Consider the following 15,024-nt stretch of genomic DNA (forward strand, 5'->3'; position numbering starts at 1 on the left):
GGGTTCTTGTTTATTGGGGGGTGGGTGTATGGGGGGCATGGGGGTGAGCCTGTTTGTCTGTCTGGTTTGGGAGAAGGAGGCACACGGGGAGATACTGCACGCAGCTGTGGTTTCTCTATTCGAAAGAGACATTCACTTCTGATTTATAAACCAAAATAATAGAGAACAAAATATAAAATGTTGCTCTACTCCTGACGTTCCACTTGATTCTCTCACTGCCGCTGACAACTGGGCTGACGTTATCAGAGAACCATTCACACCACCTCTCTCAGAACTACCTTTCTGAACAGGAATAGCTAATTCGGACCACATCACTGTGCACACGCAGTTAAAGCACTTCCCTTGTCGTCTTTGCATTTTTCAACGTTTACTTCGTCTGTTGTTTAGTTACTCAGTAACACATTAAAAATCACTTGTAGATCTCATCTCTTAGATAATGTTAAATCAACCAGCAAACTCTATTTCCTCATTTTTCAATCCCTTTCCAGACCATTTACGATCGCATTAATTCTTCATAATTAGAACATTATGAAGGACTCTGCTGGCAGCTCCTGGGAGCAACAGGTCCAGGGGGACTCTGCTGGTAACTTGCTACTGTAAGAACTGGGCCTCCAATCCCTTCCATACAAGGATCTCCCCTCTGATTTTACCGCCCCTTTGGACCAGCATCTTGTACGGCCGATCACGGTACATCCTGTCAATGGAATTGCTCTTGTCCACGGAGTCACTGAATAGGCGGGGGACCACCACTACACATAGTCCCGGCCTATTCTGGCAGACCCAGAACCATTACTTCACGTTGGAAAATCCGCAATGGTTCTTTCCTGTTCTGTCATATTTATACAACTTTCTATCGATTCTGATCCACTCTTCTTCCAGATGGGGTAATATGAAAATTAGTGATGATACTTTTCCTGGTCCCATCATGTCTTTTTTTTTTTTTTTTTTTCCCAAAACTGGGATCACATTTACCATACTGTTGCTGATTGAATCAAGAGGTTGCATACCAAAGACACCAGTGCAGCTATTTCTTATCCAAGAGCCTTGTGAAGTCACGGGGAACTATCATCTTGTCCCATCAATTAATTTCTTTCCATTTTACAGACTGGATCTAAAGCTTCTTTGTGCGATAGCCACACACATTGACAAGCGCAAAGTATCTTCAGACTTGCTAGCCTACGTAACAATGCAGTGAGGATACTACCCCGTGCTTGCGATGCAGTCCGCTTTAAATATCACCCCAAATGCCCTGAAAGCTTGCCCAGTCTGAGCGGAAGTTCCCGTATCTGCACTGCCTAGCAACACCTCAATAATCTAGATTAAAGGCGGTTCATACATTTCAATGCACAATGTTGTTATGCTTCCTGATGACATTGGACACCCACAGCCAACACCCTCCAGCCTTCGCCAAAAGAAAAACAAAACGGGCCCAAAACATAATGCACACGCACACGTGCACACACACTTAGCTGTGGATCTTTCCATGTTTAGGGAAGGATAAAGCTTCCAGTTGACTGACCCAACCAGTCTGTGTTTCTACCGCACTTGCTGGATAGCAGCAGCACTAGAAAGTGATCAGTGAGCATCCAGAAGATGTTTTCCCAACACTAAGGAGATTGAAAAGGGTTTAGTATCTTTAATAGCTTTACATTAAAGAGGATTATAAGAAGCAATGTAACAAGTGCCCAAACTGGATTGACTTTGTACACAAAGCTTAAATCTCTGGGCCTTCAGGAAATTATTCAAAGACACCTAGAAACACAGTGCTGTTAGAGTCACCCACTGATCACTGTCCACTCTTGGCTGGCAGGCTAAGCCCTAAATGGCAGGTTACACATATGGGCTGATAACAGCCAATTTGGTGCAAACCTCTACCACAGGTGCCCCAGGTCACAATGAGAAAGACAGAACTAAAATGACCTGCTAAGGTGAGAAGTCCAGCAGCTCCGAACCAGTGAAGAAGATGTTGGATTAAGAGATAGGATGCCAAAGTTTGCTAACCATCTCTGCTGCTGTCACATGCAAAATTATCAAATCAGCTGACTTCTCTGTGCTTTCATTTCCTCGGCTATGAACAAGGACAGGAATAATTCTTTGTTCTTTTCTTTAAGCATGGACAAAAAATAATACAACCTGCTGAGCCAAAGAAATAGATACAAAGCATCTGGATGCATGGAAGTACTATCTCAAGGACCAGAGCAGAGAACTGATACCATTTTACTCCCAGCCAGCAGGGGCTGCAAAGAGGGCTGCAGTACAACAACAGACCAGATGAGATACATTTTCAAAAGTGTATTCGATTCCAGAAGTGCAGGAATAATGGTGATAGTTCCGTGCGCTAAATCTACCCCAGTGACAGTGCACCGCCTTCAGAAGTTCGCTGGGACCAGGACACTCGGAACTGGTGCACCAGATCTGCTCAGCGGGAACAAAACGCTCACGTGCAAGGATGGAATCTGAGGACTCCAACACGGCACATCAGAGATACTATGCCACGTACACCATGTGCTGGCATACCACAGTGACAGGAGCCTCAAAAGGTATGCAGTAAATCAGCAAGAATAAAATTTGACCGTGCTTTTGTACTTCTTGTTTACACCCACACTGCTAACAGTGTACAGCCATTGCTGCATTGCAGCCAGCTTTGTTTCTGAACCAATTATTTTATAAGCATCTAGCAACAAACGTTATTTTCAATGTAAACTGACAGTAACTGGCATTTGAACCAGCACCTGTGACTTAACAGTCTCCTCCTACAAAAGAAGCTTCATTTCTTTATAACTCATCTTAAGACTTTTCCTTGCAAAACTTACTCCAGACATTAACAGCAACAATTTAATCGATCACAATCTGCAAAAGCCTCTTAGGGACACATTCCACGGATCAAAGCAATTCCAAAGGGAGGCCATGCTATTGTTTCCCCTTAGCCATAAGAGCTGGCAATTGTAAAGAAAACATTTAACCTCTTCATTACCAGAAGAAAAATTCACTATTCACTATTAATACAGAGAGAATAAATAATAGATGAATAAGAGAAATACAAGTGGTTGGAGGAGGGAGAATATAGGCATTGCATCGTGTTCCCCTCATCCATATTTATGAGGCCCTCAGGTTTTCTGGGTAATCTGAATCAATGGATACTGGGTGAAATGGCCGTGGTAAGAAGACTGCCTTCCATGAAGCAAGGGGATATAGTTGTGGAGATAACGGAATAAGAACGGGTAAGAGATGCTCACGATATATGTACTGCTGCATTCATTACGGGAGAGATCACGGCATCACTTAAGAACATTTACCTGTGTAACAGCTTTGAAACGATAACAACCCTTCCTATGACCAGCTGCTGAGCAGAACAGTGCCACGCTGAGGCCCTGTCATATCTTAACAGGGTTACGATATATCTTACCTAGACATTAAGTATAGATAAACATTTTAATAAAAGGGTGCTTTGTGGATATCACAGAGATAGAAGGGACAGAATTAGTCAAAAAATACCTAATCAAACCCTAGGCTGTTTGAGAATAGTTGAGGGCCTACTTTAGATTAAAATGTTTCATGCGTGTGTGTGTATATATATGTGTGTGTGTGTGTGCGCGCGTGTGTGTGTGCGCGCGCACCGATATTGCTCAGAATTACTTATTTGTCTGGACCAACTTTAAAAACTAGAACCAAAAGTTTAAAAAAATAACCCAACAGAAAAAGAAAACCCACAAGGAGCCCCAAAGCCAGACACGATGGGGGACAGAACCCAAGTATGCATGCAGACAGGGTCAGAAAAGGACTGTGTGAAAGCAGCTGTGCACAATACCTAAAGATAGCTTCACGTTCCTCCTTTTTGGTAAAGCTCCACCTGATGCCCCTGGTACCTTCTGGAAAGAGAGACAGAAACAATTAAAAATCCATCAAGCAAAACAGCAATAAATCAGCAATAACCCCATACCATCACCGTTTCTGATACACATCTATCTGTTCACGGTCCTTCTATTAAATCCCAGTCTTTGCTAAGCAAGAACATCAATGAGGTTCCACAAGGCTCAGGGCCGGGTCCTGCCCTTGGGGCACAACAACCCCAGGCACCGCTGCAGGCGTGGGGAGGAGCGGCTGGGAGCTGCCCGGCGGGAAAGGGCCTGGGGGTGCTGGTCGACAGCCGCTGGACATGAGCCAGCAGTGTGCCCAGGTGGCCAAGAGGGCCAGTGGCACCCTGGCTTGTATCAGGAACATTGTGGCCAGCAGGAGCGGGGCAGGGATCGTCCCCCTGCGCTGGGCACTGGTGAGGCCGCCCCTCGAATGCTGTGCTCAGCGCTGGGCCCCGCACCCCAAGGCGGCCATGGAGGGGCTGGAGCGTGGCCAGAGCAGGGCAGCGAGGCTGGGGCAGGGGCTGGAGCACAAGGCTGGGGAGGAGCGGCTGGGGGAGCTGGGGGGGCTCAGCCTGGAGAAGAGGAGGCTGAGGGGAGCCCTCATCGCTCTCTGCAACGGCCTGAAAGGAGGCTGGAGCCGGGGGGGTCGGTCTCTGCTCCCCAGGAACAAGCGCTGGGACGAGAGGGAACGGCCTCAAGCTGCGCCAGGGCAGGTTTGCGTTGGGTATGGGGAAAAACTTCTTCCCCCAAAGGGCTGCCAGGCCCTGGCCCAGGCTGCCCAGGGCAGGGGCTGAGTCCCCATCCCTGGGGGGATTTAAAAGCCGTGTGGATGCGGTGCTTGGGGACATGGGTTAGTGGTGGCCTGGGCAGTGCTGGGTTAACGGCTGGACTCGATGATCTTAAGGGTCTTTTCCAACCTAAACCATTCTGTGATTCTACAAATCCTCTCATTCACCTCTGACAATGGGATTCAACTCATCATTGCTTACTACCCTCATGGAGTGAGAAAGCCACCATCTGAATCCTTCATACGTCTTTGTTCTGTTAGCAGTTACGCAGAGTATGTCTCATGGTCACCATGGGTGACTGCTGTTCTATCAACAAGCTAGAACATCTAGCATCACTCAGACCTCTCACCACTAGATACCCTACAGTATTTCTTAATGACTAAAGCTGGGAAGAAATAGCTATTATCTGCATAAAAGATTCAATCCTTCATAACTAATTTCAGTATGACCACTTTGCTATGATCTACTAGTTCAGCTAATTTTCTTCTACCCAGAAAAAAAATGCCCTTTCCATCAGGATCCATGCCTGCTTCCATTAAGATCAACCCAAGTTACCGCTATGCTTTCTTTAATATTAAAGAGCGTCCTGGTTTTGGCTGGGGTAGAGTTAATTTTCTTTCCAGTAGCCGGCACAGTGCTGTGTTTTGGGTTTAGGATGAGACTGATGTCGATAACCCCCTGATGTTTCAGTTGCTGCTCAGCAGTGCTTACACCAGTCAAGGGCTTTCCAGCTCCCCATGCCCTGCCCGGTGCACAAGGAGCTGGGAGGGGGCACAGCTGGGGGGGCTGTCCCAGGCCGGCCCAAGGGCTATTCCATACCCCATGGCGTCGTGCCCAGTATAGGAACTGGGGGGAGCTGGCTGGGGGGCAGCAATCACTGCTGAGGGACGGGCTGGGCATCGGTCAGCAGGTGGTGAGCAACTGCAGTGTGCATCGCTTGTTTTGTATATTCTTTTATCATTATTATCATCATCTCTTCCTCTGCTGTCCTATTAAACTGTCTTTATCTCAACCCCCAGGTTTTACTTTTTTTCCCCCCGATTCTCTCCCCCATCCCACTGCGGAGGGGAGGGTGAGCAAGCGGCTGCGTGGTGCTTAGCTGCCGACTGGGGTTAAACCACAACAGAGAGTATGGAGGAAACCTGACAGCACCCAAGCAATTGTTTAGGGGGGATTTTATTTTATTATTTTTTCATTTAAACAGCAAAGAATAGTAACTTCCGAGTGATATTCAGTTTCAAGCACTACTTTCCCAGTTCAGAATACCTCAGACTACTAGGGAAAGTGTTAGTAGTGGAGGAAATAATATAAAAGTCAATGCACTTGCTTCTTAAGCTGTTTATTAAGAGGCACCATTAAATCAAATCAGATTAAATCAAATAAGCCTCTGTGGCTGTAATGCCAATGTGATGCATTATGTAGTGTATAATGTTAGTGTAACTGGCGAGGTTGTTAGGTGACTTTTTTTTTTTTTTTAATAATAATATTGGGATACAACAGGTGGAAAGAAACCAGCCAAGAACCTGTCAGCCTACGGCAAGTTCATGTTTGCCTCTGCTCCCTGGTAGGTGAAAGGGTCACATATTTTGGGTGGTTCCCTTCACCATGTAAATAAAGCTTTGGCCAAAGCAGACTGCTTGAATCGTCAGTGAGGTCTTATACATCATAGGCAAGTTTTCCACTCTTCGAAAGAGCAGATGCCAGCTAACACTCCTTGGCTGCACTTAAGAACAGAACCTATTATACATATATACGAGCCCTAGGGAAAGGGAGTCAGGGTTGCAACGCTAGCATTTAAAAAAAAAAAAAAAAAAAAGAAAAAAGAAATCCTCAATGAAGTGAAAATAACAAGCAGAACATTCTTTTCCTGAATACTACTGGAAAATGGAAACAAAGTAGCCAAGAATCCAGATCTATTTTAAAAAAGCAGCAGCCAGACACAACATAGCCCAATTACAAATATATTATGAATGAGTTACACATACTCCCGGGATTATAGCTTCAGAATTAAAAAAATGTTGTTTCCAATACTAGGAAGCTCCAATTGAATTCTGATGTCACCAAGCAGGATGTTGGGAAAGCCATTAAGACTACAGATTTCAAAGAAGAAGAATTCACATGGAGCGTTTATCACTGCCAGCCTGACATGAAATATCCCAGCTTGATTTTCCAAACTGCTGAATATATCAGAACTGGAATTGCAGATGCTCAATACTACAGAAAAACCCAGAACCTGACAGTTTTTCACCTTGTTTCTCCACCTGTCAGAAGTCACTGACAACGTTCCCCATTCACAAAACAATTTTGGCTTCTAACAGACGTGACGCGCCCAGCAAACAAGAGCCCAGGCAATGCATCAGTAGTGGCATTAAATTCTGTTTCTGATGCTTTTGTGCCCGGCCTCAGTGTAGCCTACTCTGCGTTCCCTTTAACTGCACCATTGCCACATTTTTTGTACCAGGGCCATCACCAAATAATATCCAGGAACCCATCGCTGTAGGACGTTTCAAGCTTCTCTGCCCAGTGTTTTCACAACAGGGCTGAGGTACCACGGTAGCACCAAGCCAAAGCTCTGCCCGGGGCTGAATACTACCCAGGCAGTTGTACACAACAGTCATACGCTACAGGAAAGTGGCTGATTTAAAAAGTCTGAATAGTGAAATTCGGGGAAAAAAGAAAAAAAAAAAACCCACAGTTTTCTTGATATAGCGAAGAGTTTTACCAGAGGGTGCTCCAGGACTTGCACTTGTGCACATTTCTGATGATTCAGCAGATGCCTCTGGTGCTGCTCTGCCACTGGCAGATACTCTAGCTCTACTTAAGCCAATGGGCTGAAGATCTCACCCTTATCTTCTAATTGAATCGTAACAAGATACACGACTCATGCTTAATCCGAACACCTTTGGAAGAGAACAGGGATTTCTGCAGCAATGCAGTGCATTCTGCAAGGATGATGCCAAGGGAACCACAGGCAAGAATAGCAGCCTCTCTAAAAGAATCTTAAGATAGCATAACCAATGCCTTTGGCTTTACTGTATCCCACACCATCAAAAGCTTGGCTTAACAAAACAAAACCACAATGCGGCATGTGCCAGACACTTCATAAAACTGTTTCAGCGAAGGCCTGATGTTTCACATTGCTCAAAAGAAAACACGGATAGCACATAAGAAGCAAACAGTCATGGTAAACAAAATCCACAGCTAACGTATGAGGAGTCCTATCTATGAGCCACGGCAGATGACACAATCTTCCCCTGTACTGATAGTCAAACACCGTTTCCGACCACATGAACCAGTGCACCAGTGCATCACCACCTTCAAACATAGATGCCAGGCCCCTCTGCTACATCGTGATTCACAAGGAGAAAAATAGGAACCACTGAACTCGTTCAACTGAAGGAGTACGTAACTCCAAACAACAGTCGGTATATTTGTTTCTCCCTTTTGGAGTTCTTCAGCCTAATCTTTATCCAGGAAAGGAATTTTTGAGGCCTCATTTTAACCCCAGTTTACCTTAATATTGAAAATTCCCAGGTCACATGCTGGAAGAAAGTTATATACGAGGAAAGCTGACAGGATTTCTGCCCACCTGTCTCTAGTCCTAGATATCATCTTTCAAGAGTGTTAAATTCACTCGGAAGAACTGTTGCTAAAACTAGACTAGGCTCTCCAAAAACTCAGTTAACAGCGTGAAGGAAAACGTTGCTATCACCCTTACAAGGAAAGACAATTCTTAAGTAAGTACAACAAACTTCATTACCAATCTCAACCTGGCAGACATGCAATCCACCTCGCTGTAATTCTGATAAAATATAAATAGTCATCTACTGGAAATAAAATAAGTGGTCAGGGCACTTTACATAACTCGGGGCCTTCATCACCCAGGGGAAACATTGCTGTAGAATGAGAAATGTGAAGTATTCTACCCCACTCCAAGCAGCTATTTTAGGCCCTCTAACTTGCCAAAAGAGACAGAGCTTACGGGAGAGTGAGCTATAAGCAAACCGAGTGCCTTCCATACAGCTCAGGTCAGCAGCCATTAACAGCCCTTTAAAGATGCCAGACAAACCACACACAAACAGATGTTATAAAAAGCACAGGTTATAAATTACTGTTGATATGCAGTGATATTACGGAAGAACAGTGAACATGAAGTTTCTGTGTACACATCCATGTGCGGGGGTTGTAAGACTGAATGAGGTCAGTGTGTGGCTCTAGAATCCACCATTAATTTAAGCTAAGCTTTAGATCCCAGGCCAGGTCAGGATTAGGGCTTATGATTTAATTGTACAGAAATCTTATGATGAAAAGAAGTCCTGTCACTCTGAGATGAAACCTCATATTAAAAAATAAAATCTCTCAGAAGCTTCCAGCCAAATCTGAGCCAAACCCAGTAATTCTACACTTCAAAGGCAGGTTTCAGAAAAGTATTTAGTTACCTACAGTATGCACATAATATGCAGACAATATGTATGTGATACACAGAAGCATGGAGTGAAAAAGATCACCGAAAGTCAGGCAACAAGCTGCCTTTAAGGTCTGACTCTTTAGGGCTTTTGATTCATCTCAGAACTGAAGCTATAGGATTGGTTGGGATCCAAGCACCTGGATTTGATATCCAGCCCCAAATCTGAACATGTTCATTTCTGTCATTCAAGATTTGGTCTACGTCTGAAATGCGTTACCTAAACGAGCACAAGAGACCCAAGAACTGCCGGGGTTGTTAGTTGGGAAGCCACAAGTCTCACCTCTATCACATGTCGTTTCAGATGCAAATATACACACTGTCCTGTTTTCCGGTAATGCCTTTCAATGTGTTCCCTTCCAAATCCCAGAAACGTGTTCATGCACACATAGAGACCTCCTTCTGAATCCTAAAAGGAACGACACAAATAGTTACAGCAGAGAAGGACCCGAACAGGACAGAAAGGACTCAGCAAGCAGAAAAAACAAAGGATGGCAGACCCGTTCTGTTATCAAGCAAGCACTTAAAACATGGCTCTCATAGCACATTATGGTGTTTACATTATCAGTCCTCTAAGAAACTTCCACATCGTATCACAGTCTATAGAAACTCATTGAAATGGTTACTTTGCAACTACAGATCAGTGAGTGTCTGGATTGGAGGTCTAGATATTAGTCTTGAAAAATTCTGCTTGAGTGCCCAATCCACAAAGATTTGTGGGTGCAGAAATTTGTAAAGCATAGAAACAATGAAGCACAGACATTTGTTTGAAATAGAAGAACTTTTTTTTGCCATTTGATTGCAAGAACAACATTCCAAATCAGAAGTGCGGCAGAGCTGATGGTCCAGGGATTCAGCCACACCTTCTACTGTTGATCACAATCTTGTCTGAGAAAAACAGATCTCAAGTGATCTTACAGCTCTTAGAACTGGCTAACAAGAAAACTGGCAAGTGTTTTGTGAACATCCTTCGGTATCTATCAGGGATTCTCTCTATTCACGCAATTAGAGTGCTGGGAGATAAGAGCACTACAAAGGAAATATAAAAATATAGATCCTGGTACTGACATTTCAGTAACATGACCTGGCAGGAGTCCCGTCACTCCTTGCTCCCCCAAAAGCTGGGTGTTGATGCTGTTATCAGGGCCTTGCTCCATTTTAGCACTGCTCCCAGATCTCTCCTACATCATTCAGGCTGCCAGGAGGACCTTCAGTCATCTGGCTCACTGGTGTTGGATCCATTTTTTAAGCCCTCTCTAGTGTGTATTGTTTTGAATAGGTGGTGCATAACAAAGATTGAGCCTTTCAGAAGCACTGTGACCTTCCTTCTATTGTGACCATGTTTGTGCTATTGGATAGTGCAGAACATCTCATGCTAAATTCCCTAAAGAACAACACGAACTAAACTCGTCCATAGGCACCTTTGAAGGAAATGTAAAAAAAAAAAAAAGAAAAATCAATATCTGCAGAAACAAGTCACATTTAGGCACATACGTGCGCATAATCACGTGTTGAGAATTGTTACAGCAACTGCTTTGAGGGGATACCAGCTGATAGTGCTACACCTACCGTGAGCCAAGCAGCCCTCTCCCGCCTGGCCTACCTCTCGTCCAGGCTCTGCCCGCAGGACCTCCAGGCCGAGCCCAGCCAGGCCCCTCTCCGAGCGAGCACAAGGCTGCCCATCCTGCCGCGCCAGCCACGGCACGAGTGGGGCTCTCTCCAGTCCCGTGGACTGGAACAAGTAGCAGAGGGCAAGTCTGACAGAGATGACGACCGATCTCCAATATTCTCCTAACCAGCACCAGGTTAATACCCCTTATTCTCTTCCAGAAAAGGAAGCTGAAGAGCTAATAGTGTTGAGCAGTTGCTGCTCATTTGATACCTGGCACAGACCAGCTGGGGCCTGACAAGTCTCTCCTCTCCCACCACTGCCCCAAAACCAGGCTTGAATGTGCCACTCTAAACCCAGTTAATTCGCCCCAGCCTGGTTCAAAGACTGGCACTGAGTACTTGCCTAGGACTTGAAGGAACCTAAACTTGCAGCTTACCTACAACCCTCATCCACACCTGCACGCTACTCTTATCGAACACGCTCGTTTTTATCAATATAACTAAAGCCAGAACTGAAGAACTGCCTCAAACACCGATAAATACTGGTGCTTGCACAGCGGCCAGCAGAGCCATGGAGCTGAGGAACAGAACATAGACACCAGAAAATGATGGTTTACCCTAAGACTTTAGAAAATATCCTTTTGCTCTTCTTAATGTGAACCAGCACATACAAGCTTCAGCTTTTCAGATTTAGCTGAAAGATGAACATGTAACGAACTATACAGCTGTTGCTTTACCTGCCTCGAAATGACAAAAAATTGCGTTGAGCATTCCAGGATTCAAATATGCAATCTGAAGCAAGGGTTTAGACCATCTGCCATCCACACTTAACATACACCATGAAGCCATTCTTTCAGCATCTAGATATCACAATGATTGTTTCTCTGCATAGTAAAGAGTAAACTGCTTAGCCATCTCATTTCTGATCCACATAACCCCTGAGATTCTATTTAAAAAAAAACAAAAACAAAACAAACCAAACCAAAAAAAAACACTGAACACCACAGCTCCTTTGAATTTGAAATATTCACAGCCTTGAGAACAGGGCTGATATCCACAACTGTGCTCAAAGGTAATAAAGCGGTTAAAAGAAAACTCCACATCTGGGATTCAAAATATTCATAAAATACAATTGTATTTAAAATGTATTACATTTATTTTAATTTCCACTACTCTTTCCCAGATTTATCTACTTTAAGACCCATTATACCTTTGCTGTCTGCTCTTATATCCTGTACTCCAAATCCTTTTGCGTTATCTCCTCCTGTGAGAAAGTCATGGATGGGTCCTCTACAAGAAGACCCTATAGGTACCCAGCCTAAATAAAAATTGTACAGTGGTGTCACTCTAGGGTCTCAGGAACTTTGTTTACAATTTTGTTTTCTTGGCAACCATTCTCTCTTTTTCTGGAGGGAACCCAAGAGACCGCTGAGCCGTTTCTGATAAGCAGCCTATGACAACAATCTGACACTTTCAGTATACGAGCTAAATGCAGCAGCTGAGTAAGTTGGTTGTGGTTACTAACAAAACAGTTATTTCTCCCGGAGACTGCGGGCAGGCTATTCTCTCCTGCAGCTTGGAAAGAAGTGGACAGGCTGTTCAAAAGCCTAAAAGGTCACAGCAGAGCAGGGGCACGTGTGAAAAAGCCACCTTTGCAAAAGGCTGTATGAAGGATGAGGCCCCTGTCTGGTGCTCAGAGAACGCTCGGCTGTGATCTAAGACAGGCTTTGTGCTGCTGAATCGAGCCCCACCGAGCACACCACCCGTTCTGGAAGGAACGATATTTTACATAGGCTGTGGCATGTAAATCTTTGTAACCAACATTCATTTTAGATATGCGTGAAAGTTTGTGCTGGAGGAAGGCAACGTATCTAAAGTACTAAAGACACTATTTTACACCAGAAAAATACGGCTTGTCCTGAGACATAAAACCTGGAATTTTAGCTGTTTTTCTTCTCTCCCCTCACTCTTGCCTCAGCACGTAGCGTGAAGCTGACGATAAGGTAATGTATAAACATTGCCTTCCCTTATTACTCCCATCTAAAGTCATCGGTGGGGCAGAAGCTTGTACTTGCTGCTCAGGCCTTGAGTGGACTAGTCTTCTTGGCCTCGAAGCAGAAGGAAAAGCGATTGCTCTTCACTGTATTTCCTCCTGTTCTTTGCTACTAAGATGGTCACAGTATGCCAGGTGCTTTATTAATAGAGAGGGAGACGCACAGACCACACCAGGGAGAAAAGTATTAAAAAAAAAAAAAAAGCTGCTCTTACTTATTTAGATAATAATTCATGTTTTGCAGGGGTAAGATGAGGAAGGAAAGGGACAGGGAATCCACAGTGAAAGAGAGATAAAATGCAAGTTGCTCCCTCTCAGGCCTGCAAAAGGCAGCTGGTGGATGAGAGGTCCGGCAAAGACAGACGCCAGCCCACAAGCCAGCAGAGAGATCACCCCCGCGCTGCACACGCGCTCGTGGCACCAGCCGCTAACAGCTTTCAAACACTACTAACCCGAGCAGGATTTGAACTAACAGCCTGTACCCCTTTACCACCCCCCTGAGCTATATGGACCCCTCCGGGAAATCTAGGGTTTAGCAATTTCAGCTCCTGAAGTGGCTCAGCCAATACTGAATTTACACAACCACAATTGCTGTGGTGATCTACCAACACGGCAAACAGTTACAGGCTTGGGCACAAGGTCTACTAAACAGGCGTTTGCTTTAGATCCGCTACAACAACGGTAAAACTTGCTAATACAGGTATCGGAGAAGAGAGTAAAATGGCACCTCGAGTCTTCACAAGTCTCCATACCCAAATACGAAGAATGAAAAGTTTGTTCATCCTACCACATATAAAATAAAAAGCGCCAGTGACGGCAGAGTCACCGGCTCCTCTCTGCGTCCTGCCGCGGTCTCCACGAGAGTGCTTCCCTACAAAAACCACAACCACGCACAACTGCCACAGTTGTGCTCTGCGCAGCGCCTCTTCATCGGGAATCCCCATAATTAATCTGGCTGTGGTCACAAGACTCTTCTTGTATAACTACAATCCAATCTTTAATATATTTGGAAAAGTTGCAGGACCATCCCTACCCTACGCGTATTGCATTGAATCCCACAAAAGTGTAACTACATGACAGATTTTTTATTTCCGGACAGGCTTAAAAAGAACAACAGAAGTTTCAGTACTTAATATTCATCTCAACTATACATAATAATTTACAATGAGGAATAAAAAGCGAGCCTGTCTCTCTGTCATGCACCAGTACTACCTACATTGAAACAAGGAAAAAACCAAAAACCCAAAGCCAACCAACTGAACACAACAGCACACAGAGATGGCTCCAGCAAAGCAAAGAGTTCACTTTCACGTTTCCACTGCAATAAATACAGTAGCTTCGGGGCAGGGAGAAGAGGGGGTGGGAATCAACCCCAAAAATGCATGCCAAGGGCCAGCAATGTATCTGGTCGCATTCACAAGGAACATGAGGTATGAACACTGGCATAAGTTTCCCTTTTAGACAAGTGTCCTCTGTCACCCAAAGGTGACAAGAAAGCAATGGTGACAAAAGGAAAGCAGAAAAGGAGTAATAAGAGGGTAAAATTGGGCATCTGGTAAAGAGGAGGAGAGGGAGAACCAACAGAATCGGAAAAAGGAATGGAACGACACAGACGCATACAAGCACTGATGTGAAAATATACACAAGCAGCGAAGAGGAGCCGTGTACTACTGGAACCAGTGAAAGACAAGAGAGATGGGAAAAGCAAAGCTGGGCTGGGCAGAGAAAGACGGGACAAAAGATCTGGCAGTAGGAAATAAAGTAGAGGGCTTCTAATAACTGGACTGTTAGCTTCAAGTGCAAAAGAAATCCTTCCCCCATCCGCCCTTAAAAAAAAGAGAGAAACGCATATCAAAGTTACTATTTACTATTTTATCACACTTTGTGACAGCTAACAGCTTGAAGAAAGTACACGTCACTGAAATCAAAAACGTATCAGGACTCTGGGGTTCTGATGTTACGCAGAAAACCAGATAAAGTTATAACGGCAAATATACTACAGTTTTGAAAGTTTTAAATCCTCCATGTTCTGGGCTAAATGCCAACTACTAGGGATGGCACTGGATATTTCCCTATGAGCAGATTATTTCACAATTGCTTAACAAAGATGTCCGGCGTCTCTGCTGTAGCTTCTAGATGGGCACATGGACAAGGCCAACCCTGTACAGCACTTACAACACTCCTGGGAAGAAAAAAAGCTGTGTGGGCCTGTCAGAGACTGAAATGAAACCAAACCACCATTCCAAGAGG

General features: G+C 44.6%; 1 protein-coding gene across 2 annotated transcripts in view; it reads right to left on the minus strand.

The window, feature by feature from the left end:
* The window catches only part of USP13 (ubiquitin specific peptidase 13), a gene marked incomplete at both ends in the record, with an annotated part of 53,663 nt that overhangs the window by 32,909 nt on the left and 5,730 nt on the right, over positions 1–15,024 (minus strand). For both annotated transcript variants that reach the window (XM_082319533.1, XM_082319534.1), the window contains 2 exons: positions 3,809–3,869; positions 9,394–9,519. In XM_082319533.1, coding sequence (XP_082175659.1) covers positions 3,809–3,869; positions 9,394–9,519 — 187 coding nt within the window. The remainder of the gene's footprint in view (positions 1–3,808; positions 3,870–9,393; positions 9,520–15,024) is intronic.

This window comes from Platalea leucorodia (genome assembly GCF_965183815.1).
Source record: "Platalea leucorodia genome assembly, chromosome: 8".
NCBI lineage: Eukaryota > Metazoa > Chordata > Aves > Pelecaniformes > Threskiornithidae > Platalea > Platalea leucorodia.